Genomic DNA, 10,625 nt, shown 5'->3' with positions numbered 1-10,625 from the left:
ACACCAGCTTTCAAGTTATTTTGCGTGTTGGTTTGAGTTTTGTTGTTGTCATTGTAGAATAGCTGAATCCTGAAAAAAATAGTTCATTATATGTTTGTGTCAGCCTTCCTCTTGGAGCTGCCAACAGCAGGAAACCTTTTATGAGTAGAAACACCTGTGGATGTTTCTCATTTTTTTGTGTGCATATTTCAGCCTTCCAAGGCACATTCTTTGACCTGCAGCTCTTCATGCAAAGTCAGAGCTAACCCTTCTTTATGAGACCACAAGGCGAATACTTTGGCCTCTGGGCCCCATCTGTGGAAAATTTTACACGGGGTGAGTTATGGCAGCATTTAAATAATTATCAAAAATCACTCTTGAAGAACACTTAAGAGCATTGTTCTAGCCTGGTCACGGAACATATTCCTTGCTGGGCAGTACCGACGAGCCCGTCTGAGGTTTGGGAACACGCCGCGACCCCGGAGCACCAGCACGAACCGAGCCCCGCACCGCGTTTACAAACAGACCACGGCTCTGATCTCGGCTTACAAACTATCACAAGTTCCAGTCCCATTTTACAGACAATCTCTACTTCAACCAGGCTCGAAGACGGCGCGGCCAAGGCGGCGCGAACAACACCGGCACCGCCTTCCACAGCGCGCCGGGTCTGCCCGGAGCAGGACAAAGGCGGGGGGAGGCGGGGAGAAGAGAGGGGCCGGGGAAAAGAAAGAGAGGGGCCCGGGAAAAGAAAGAGAGGGGCCGGGGATAAGAGAGGGCCCGGCCGCCACCACCCAGGAGCTGCCGGCCCGGCTCGGGGGCGGTGGCGGGGGACAGCGGGCCCGCCCGGATCCCGCCTGCCCCGTCCCCTCCGCTCCGCTCCCCTCCCCGCTCCGGCCCGCCCCCGCCATGAGGCGGCTCCGTGCATGCAGCCGGCATGGAGCGAGTGGGGCGGCGCGGCCGGACGGAGGGGTGCCCCGCCTGGGGGATATTGCTTCCCATTTTCCTCCTCCTCCTGGCAGGTCAGCGGGGCCGGCGTGGGGCGGGGGACGGGCGCGAAGCCGCGGGCAGCGGGTGTGAGCGGGCCCGGCGGTGCAGGTCAGATGTGGGAGCATTTCTTCGCCGATTGAATTGGCATACGGAGTTTGGAACACTCCCTGGGGTGTCCCCGCACAGCGCTCCCGGGCTGGGTGCGGTGTGCGGGAGCCGCTCTCTGGCGGCAGGGAGTGCAGACCTCGAGAAGACGGGACTGGGAGAGGACCTCAATTAACGTGTATAAATATCTGGAGCGGGTGTGCCAAGAGGGCGGAGCAGAGGCTCGGTGGTATTGAGCAGTGGGGCGGCGGGGGGGGGGGGGGGGCAACGTGCAGAAGTTGATGCACAGGAAATTACACACGATCATGAGGAAGAACTTTACTATGAGATGTCCACATACTGGAACAGATGGCCCAGAGTGGTCGTGGAGTCTCCCTGAATAGTGATACTCAGGATCTGTCTGGACGCAATCCCGTGCCGCACGTGCTCTAGGATGATGCAGTTTGAGCAGTCAGGTTGGACCAGATGATCCACTGTGGTCCCTTCCCACCTGGCCCATTCTGTGATTCTGTGAACCCACCTGCGTGGGATGGACCTGAGATATGCAGGGTGAAGGCACCTTGCTGCTCTCTCGCCAGGGCAGAGTCAGGAGGTGTACTGGCCTGGCACAGCCAGAGCCATGAGTACTCATGCCAAAAAAAGAGGTGACATTGCAAAAGCCTGGAGCTGCTGGCACGGGGGTGTGCCAAAGCCTTGGTAGGGGATGTCCTGTGTGGCAGTCGTCCTGCATTGCTGCTCCCTATAGAAGTGCCTGTACAGACCAAGCGCTGCCGTTCTCCTTCTGGAGATGAGTGTCCCACTGGCTGCCCTGATTCACTTGGTGGGACTGGTTGGCAGAATGATGGATAGAGTGTTGTGTTTTTTCTTGTGTTTTCTTTAATCCAGGGGTGATCTCACAGGGTTACGGTGCATCTGCCTGGGCTTACCCATGTGCTGCATTGCACAGCCCTCTCTTGGTGCTCGTTTTCAAGTGGAGACCCAAGTGTGAGCAGGTTCAGAGAGCTGACCTGCTGAAATTCTGTGAGCAGTCAGGCTGTGAGATGGGTCAGCAGCGTGAGTCAGTGAGCTGAGGAGTCTCCGTGCAAGGTGGGAACTTTCACCCCCTTGGGGCAGGAACGGGAGTGTGGCAGAAGCTGAGATGAGGTAGGGTTGCCCGGATCCCAGCACAGCAACCAAAAGGGTCAGCACAGATGAAAGGCAGTAATGGCAGTGGGAGAATTAGAACCTCTCAGGTGAGTTGCAGCCTGGGAAACGGGAGCTACAGTACATCAGGAATGCACAAGCATGGTTTGCCATCTTTGATTTCAAGCCTCTGCCACTGCAGTATGTGACCAAACAGGTCACCAAGGGTGATGGTGTATGGGACACGGAGTCTCCCTGAATTTATCCAGACTGTAGCTGAAGACTTGACTGTAGGGATGGTGATCCCCAAGAATGTTTTTACTGTGCAGTGGAAGTACAGTGTTATCTTCTCGACTTCAGGCTTTGAAAACACTAAATGTCATGACAGCACAATACATTGATACAGTTAAAGTAGCTTCTCACAGGAATGAAAAGACATATGGTCTCCCATGTTTCTTAATTGTAAAGAGTTCTCTTACTGTTGTTTCACAGTTTGCTTTGTCTGGCAGAACATTGTGTCTGGGAACCCTTGTGGCCTCAAATGCTCTCAGAGGGGTGGAGAGGGCACTGCTGGCCCCTGTGCCAGGCACTCCCATGCCACACTGGCCATGGTGCTGGTGCTAGAGCACAGTGAGGGGAGCTGCTGCCAGATGGCAAGGGGGAAGGGAGCCCCAGGCAGCTCTGATTTGCACCCCAGGCTGGGACTGGGCAGGGACTGGGGGAAGTAGCCTGTTCCCAGACAACTTCCTTCTCTCCTGCCACCCTCCAGGTCAACAAGACAGGCAGCCCAGACTCAGGTTTCTTTTGGACTCCTTGCTGGAGTGGAAAAAGTTGGTCTGTGGTGCCTTGACACTTCAAAATGTTCTTTTTTCACTTTAAGGGATTAAGTATAATGAGGAACTGATATGGCCGGCTACAGAATACCCCTATGGAAAGCACCTAATTCTGAAATGCAGAACAAGTGGGAATGGGCTGCTGTTAGGATTACAGAGTCAGGTCGCACCTCAAGGGCAGTTCTGTGATTGTATGAAACTGTTAGACTGCATTTTCTTCAAAGCTGTGCTGCACAAGATTCTGATGTTTAACCTCATGAGTGTTATTTTTATTCAACAGAAGATTGTTTGGCTCTGTGTGATAATGACTGCAAAGCGTACTGCTGTGATGGGACTACTCCCTACTGCTGTTCATATTATGCCTACATTGGGAATGTCTTTTCGTGAGTATATTTGCACTTTAAGAAGAAAAACCTGTCCTGTGTTCATGAACTCAGTGTAAATTTGCTGTGGCAAAACCATGTTCTGGCAATAAACTGAGGCAGGGTTTGGGTTTTTTGGTTTCAGTTTGGTTTGTTTTTTTCCTTGCTGGTAACAACTTCGGTATGTCTTTGAGGTCTCGTGTTACATGTAGTTTTGAAACATACCAGAAAGCTTGCTAGAATTGTTGGTTCTCTCCTTAGTTTGTGTACAATCATATCATTTCTGGAGCTAAGCTATAGAGATAGTGAGAACCTTGTTTCAGGCTCTAGAGCTGAAAAGATCTGTGAATAGAAATCTTGTGTGCTTTGTTGAAATGGTTTCTCACACTGAGTCAATAGTGATCAAGTAGTGATTTAAATCACTTGGATTTGAAATTCATATTGCTTTGAGTACTTTTTTTTTCATTTTCACTTTTATTGATTTGTTTGATTTGTTTGTTTATGAAATTTATTGAACGGATTCTAGGTGAGTGTAATCTGACCCTTTAACAATGTTGTATGAATAGCATGTTTCACGGCGCTTCAAAAAACAGTGCAGATGACATGAAGTGGTTACAAATATTTTCTATCTAGAGAAAAATACAGGAATAAACTGATGATTAAAAACACAGGCTTCAGTGTAACTCTTTGTCTTTGCTTTGGTGAAGAAGAATAGGATCTTGCCTGCTAATGGATATGACTCTGGCCTTAAGTCACAACTCACAAGTCATACATTCACGTGCAAGTGCAAACCTAAATGAAACATAAAATGTGGTTCTTCATGATAGGGCATCTTATTTTCTGTTTCATCAATTACACTAGTAATTTCCTTAACCTTTAGCACTCAGTCTGTGATTTATTTTTGGTTGATATTCTTGACTAAAACCAGAGAAGATAAAAATGACATGGCATATGGAGTGCCTGGTACTTGGGGAAGAGTGGGAAGATGGTAGTTACTTTTTCTAGAAAGACTCCTCTGATGCAGGTTTTGTTTCAGCCATGGTACCTGGGGAGCATTCCAGTGTTCCCATCAGTTTATTTTTTAGCACTTTGAAGGAGTAGGCAGAGTCGTGTTATTTTAATACAGAATTGATCCACAGTTTTTAAAGTAGATCAGATGCTTCCTGGGCTAAAGTAAATAAAATTATGGTAGAACACCAGAATCCTTCATTCATCTGGAAATGACAAAGCATGCATTTAAGATCGATTACTGTTGTAGAATGACAAGTGATTTTTTTTTTCCTGCTTACCGAGTGAATGCTTGCTTTGATTTTTTTTTTTTGTTCTGTTTTTTCATTACAAAATTGTTTTTCCATTTACAAGCATCAAAGGAGGTGCTCATTCTTGTGGAATATGGGGTGTATTTGTTAAAGTGGTTAAGGGTTATGCTCACCAGAAGGCCCTGTGGGAAAGGCACAGCTGCAGGCTGGAGGGTTGGAATTCAGCTGAAGGGTGAGAGGCAGTGAGATTGTGATTGGCTGGAGGAACACGTGGACAGCGAATGAACAGGATGCTGATTGGGTGATAGGATGTGTGGACATCATATGAGCAGGAAGCTGATTGGGTGGAAGGGCAGGTGGACAGCGTATGACAAGAATGTGATTGGGTGATAAGGATGTGTGGATAGCAGCACTGCAGCTGAGCCAGCCAATGGCTGCCCTTGTTCTGTTAAGTTCTGTTAGGCCTCGGTTTGGTTTCACTTATATTGGGTGGAGATTAAAGGTATAAAAAAGGGGTGATTTCTGCAATAAAGTGATCTTCTTTGGATGCATAAGGAGGTGTATGTCGCTTTGTTCCCCATTGCTACAAATGGCTGGTCTGAATCAGGGCCTATAAAGGCCGTGAAGGGTGTGTGGACTGCTCCAGTAGCAACTTCCACTGTGTTAAGGAATCTGTCAACCAGGAAGAGTTCGGGAAAGAACTCAAGGAATTCAAGTGCACGCACCTCACCTATCAGGTGAGTAACCAGTGGAAGCAATATGGGAGATGGAGTGTCCCTGGAAAAAAGGGAGCTTGTACCTATTATGGCAGCTCCTACGTTGGCAAACTGTTGACATTGCCAATGTAAACTTAAGCACCCTGCTGGACTGGGTATCCAGTCACGTTAAAGATTCTCCCTTTAGTGGGCCTTTTCAATCAGAAGCCTGGTAGGGCAGAGACTTTTTGATATCGCCAGGGAGGGCGATGCTGAAGCTTGCGAGCCCCTCGCTGCGTGGGGGACGATCATGGCAGCCATTAAAGGAAGTCACACAGATGTCAGCCATTATGTGGCTTCAAAAGCCAATTCCTCTGAGCCCCCAGCACCACTAGAACCTGTATCCAATGCATCAGGCTACCCTGAGATTAACCCATGACCCACAGAATTGCTTTACCCCAATAAAATGGCATAACTGTGCTTCAATTAATAATTTTAAAAGGGATTGCCCACCACAAAGGGACAGAATAAAAATACCACCTAGAGATTTTCTCCAGTGTGGAAGAGGGACACATTGGGCTGCTGACTGCTATTCGTGGTACTCTGTAAAAGGAAAGCTATACAACTGGGAAACTTATGGTGGGACACAGGCCTGTGCATCCTGGATATTTAAAAAAATGCAAGGCAAAATACTTGGCAAGCGGAGCTCCTGCAGGCAGTGCAGGGCTGGATCTCACCTCCAAAGAGTCAGTAACTCCCATGACATCTTCAGTCCACCTGGTTCCTAATGGAGTGTGGGGACCCCTTGGTAATAATATGCATGCCTTATTGATAGGGTGTTCCTCTGCCACTAAATTGGGGCTTTTTGTTCTACCTGGAGTGATTGATTCAGATTATGAAGGTGAAATACAAGTTATGCTATGGACTCCCGTGCCACCCTGCTTTATACCTGCAGGTCAATGTATTGCACAACTTGTTCCTTTTTCCAACAAGGCCCCCTAGTGGGAAGGGTAAATATGGCACAAGTAACTTTGGTAGCACAGGTCAGCCACAGACTTTCTGGACAAGTACCATTACAACAACTCAGCCAACCTTGACATGTAGTATAGATGGCAAAAAATTTAAAAGACTGTTGATACTGGAGCTGATGTCTCTATTATTAAAAGCAGTGAATTGGCCTATGGTCAGCCCCACATCAACCCTAACTGGGATGGGAGGAATGCAGTGCTTACTTCCACATGAACATAGCATTTGTCTAGCCTAATGTTGAAGCTGTGCTTTGTGAAGGCCTTGACCAGGGGGTTCTTTAGAGTGACTACAGAAATGTTGAAACCATGCCTTCAGCACCAAGTAGGCACCTTGTCTTTGGTACATTTCTTTAAAAAATGTTAACAGGTATTGAATTTGAATTAGAGGTGAGTGTGAGTGGTTTTGACGTATTTTGAAGGGTTTGTATATATCTGGGTGGATTTGAATACAAGAGGAGGCTCTTGCAAGTGCTGTTTGCCACAGTACATGTTGAAGGAGACATTAGATCCTTCTAATTTTTTATGGTTAAATACTCCAATGCATAGACTTGAAGATCAGTCAGCAGTTGTTATAGTCCTTTGACTTGCCATTTTGCGTGATTAAGTCACGGGGGTTTTTTTGTTGTTGTTGTTGCTTTTTTTGTTTTTTGGTTTTTTTTGTTTTTGTAAAAGCAGGTCAGGACATGTCTTCTTTGAACATGTAATCTCATTTTTAAAACTTCAGACATTTATGAGTTGACCATCTGTCACCTGTCTTGGTAAACTGTTCCATAGTTCATTTACTAACTCCATTGGGAAATTTTACTGGAAAGTGAAGGTTGAAATTCCTACTGTCAGCCCTTAACTTATGTGCAAGTTTGAAATGTGGCCTTAAATAGTCATCATGACAGCTCTCAGCCATATTGCTGAGCCAGATGACCTCTGTCAACCTCACATGTAAGATTTACTTTGTTTTGTTTTGCCCAGCACAGGGATCAATTCTTTGGCCTTCTTTTGAACTCTGTCTCATATATTCATTCCCTTCTTGAAGTGTGGCTGGCAGGGGTGCACACAGGGTTTGACAGCAGCCTTGCTAGGACTATTTTACCTGTACCTCTCTTTGAGTGCCTATTTTGAAGCAGCTGTCCCTGATGATGAGAGAAGTCATAAATGAACTCAGCAATTTGTTCCATCTCTAAATCTGTAAGTCACAGCCTTCAAAGCATGTCTGCTGCTTTAAGCCTGTAAACTGTTCTTTGCTCAGGCTAGTGCCTCAGATTTAGTTGCATTGCAGAAGATTTTATTGTGGCTTTAACTATGCTCCATAAGAATAACCTTCCCTTTTCACTACTGAGCACTGTACTGATCTTCCTTTAATTATGTGTGAGAAGTTTCATGTTGGCTCACTCCCAAATAACAAACAGATAAAATTTCATTAGAATTTGGAAATGGTCACTAGCAACCTTTCTGTTTGTGTCTTTCTGTTGAAAACTCTTTATTAAAATTTTTACAAGAACTGAATTTAATCCAAGACACTCTGTGTCCTGATACTGTTCTTTTAATAGCCTTTATATCTTTCAACGTCAGAATTTTTGATCCTACTTCCTGCACCAAACAATGGACATGATCTGCATGGTTGCTTTTGGAGGTGCCTTTTTACTGCATGAAACACTATATAGTCCTCAGTGCTGTCTTGGCTCTGCTTCTTTAGAGGTTGCTTACCCTTCCTCATTTGCTTACCACTAGTTTCTACTCTTTCTCTATTCTTTATAAATCTGCATGTCTTTCTAATGTTTCCTCTCTTTATCTTCTTTGGGGTGGTTTTGGTTTTGTTTTTTCACAAGCGTAACTTAAAGTTTTAGAAAATCCTTTTGGCATGCAATAGGTTCCTTTTAAACAGTTCTCTGTTTTGTTTCATGCCTCTCACTATTCTCTTTTTTTTAAGCCCATATGCCAGCAGTTATGCAGACTGTAAACACCAGGCAACATTGTATATACTGATTTTGAAACAAAGTCAATGTGACTGTGTGTGTGATAGTGATCAATACTTAGGTTGTACCTTTTAGGTGATTAATTAACTCTTTTAACTCATTAAAACAAGTTTCAACATTGAGATATTACATGTAGGGTTTTAGAATTTTCTGTTTTAAGAAATCATCACCTTTTTAGGATACTAGGGATTTTTTTTTTTTTAAAGTTAGAAGATATCTTCAGCAAACATTCTTCAGGCTGTGTGCATCTGTGATAAGTGTATTTTAATTTCTATGCCTGAAGAACAGATGCAGATTTATCAGTTCACTCTAGTCTGCATGAGATGTTTTGGTAACTCCATCTCTAGTTGGACTACAGGTATAATCTGTAAGCGTTCAAGGTCTGTGATTGTGTCACCTGTAATCTCATGAGCATCTCTGATGTAAAATAATACATTCCTCCTCCTCTCCCCCTTCATGATACCCTTTCAAAGCAAATTGTTACAGTATTAATGTTGCAGCTATATTTCCCTTCCTATGAGTTTTCAATAGCTGCAGCCTGTCAGTATCTCCTGATACAAAAGCGTTTTTTCCTGTTTGTTTGTTTGGCATCTTGTGCTTAGTAGTTAGCTCTTCTAGGCATTTTTTTTTCCCTTGGGAAAATTACAGATTCATGTTTGGACTTGTGCAACATTACAAAGCTGTGTCTGTGAGATGAAGAAAAAGACACAGGGATGCTTTAGTGCTCAGGCTGTTTCTCCTGGCCATCTTTCCACTCCTTACTAGGAACACAAGTTTGGAGACACCCTTCCCAGCCCTTAAAGTCAAGAAGTCCAGGCTGTCCTTCTCAGAAGCTAGTTTCTAAGCTATTGAATCGCTTCTGGCTGACCTTTTATTGGTTTTCATGTGCTGCTGCAGTTTGCTACCAGGCTGAAGACTAAGGTGACTTAGCAGCACATTTCCTCAGATGCTCCAGGTTTGCCCACAAAAACAGTGACTGCTGAAAAGTATCTCCCATCCTGACCAGACAGCATTTTCCCTTCATTCTCTCAGCGATGTCGGAGACATCTGATTATTATTTCCAGCCTCAAACCCCAGAGCTGGGTGTCAGGACAAAAGGGGTTTCTTCTGCAGGACCCAATTTTGAGTGTGTTTCTGACGGTGCTTTTTGTATTTGCTTTCAAAAGGCTTTAAATTGTTTGGCCCTCATGCTTATCCTAGTGGATTTTCTGAGGGCTGACTTCCAGCTAAATTTTTTCCACACATTGTGCCTTGTGTTTGTCTTGGCACACAGGTAGCTTCTGAGCCACAACTAGCTCTTTGGGCAGGGAAGGCAGTAGTAGGATGTCAGATGCCTTCTCACTGGTCCTAAAATCACAAGCCAGACACAGTTAGGGTGATAAAAATGAGTTACCTCTATAGCAATTCTTAGGTGCATGATTTGCCAGGTGGAAAATGCCAAAGATGCACACACAGCATAATGCATATACAATTTTTATAGGTTTTGCAAATTAGCATGTATAACAAGAATCACCAATTAGAATTGTGATTGGTGAGGTAATTCCCCCAGTTCATCCCTTTCTCAAATCCTCCCTTCTCTACACAGGGAATAAACTTTGTTTATAAAAATACATCTCAAAGAGCTGGTCTAAGCCTTGACTGCCAGGAAGAGCCAAGATAAGATAGGAGCCTAGGACCCCCAGCTTGAAATATTTTGGAATGTGTTTTGGCTTTCTGCCTATCAAGTAGGGTAAGGTAAAGTACTGGAGCTCGACTATGAATACAATAATAGAGCTACAAATATATGTGTAAAGAATACATAGAATATTTAAAACAAAAAGGGCAAGAATCAGTTCAGCATCAGCATGCTGTCTGGGGTGGTTCTGAATGCTGCCTTTGCTCTTCCACAATACTTCATTGCCAGCAGCTGAGTTGGTATGAAATAATCCCAGATTTTGATAAATAATGGAGCAAAGAGGACAAATTGTCCACCCGTTCTTTCAAACAAATACTGCTAGGCCATCTGAATGTTCAGTGTCAATGAGAGGACTTACATATGGATTTGGCCTACCAGATATAAGAAAATCTGTTGATAAAATATTCAGCCCATGCGACTGGTCTATATTTCCCAGGGTAAGTCTTTAAGGGGAGTAAACTGGACCATTGTCTTAAGCAGAAGAAAGCCAGCATGCTACATTACATTGCAAAGTTTATTCATAAACTTTGTCTTCAGAAATGTCTTGCTCTAAGGCAGCTTTTATTTAGAAAAACAACTCAAAAGGAAACAAAACACCTGATTGCAGGAA

General features: G+C 44.7%; 1 protein-coding gene across 1 annotated transcript in view; it reads left to right on the top strand.

Annotated features, from left to right (window-relative positions):
* The first annotated feature begins 913 nt into the window (after positions 1–913).
* The window catches only part of CYYR1 (cysteine and tyrosine rich 1), a 57,678-nt gene continuing 47,966 nt past the window's right edge, over positions 914–10,625 (top strand). Inside the window, exons 1-2 of the mRNA XM_062511705.1 lie at positions 914–998; positions 3,307–3,409. Coding sequence (XP_062367689.1) covers positions 914–998; positions 3,307–3,409 — 188 coding nt within the window. The remainder of the gene's footprint in view (positions 999–3,306; positions 3,410–10,625) is intronic.

Source organism: Cinclus cinclus, chromosome 2 (genome assembly GCF_963662255.1).
Source record: "Cinclus cinclus chromosome 2, bCinCin1.1, whole genome shotgun sequence".
In the NCBI taxonomy this organism is placed as follows: domain Eukaryota; kingdom Metazoa; phylum Chordata; class Aves; order Passeriformes; family Cinclidae; genus Cinclus; species Cinclus cinclus.
The sequence above is the reverse complement of the archived record's forward strand: the minus strand, read 5'-3'. Positions and strand labels throughout refer to the sequence as shown.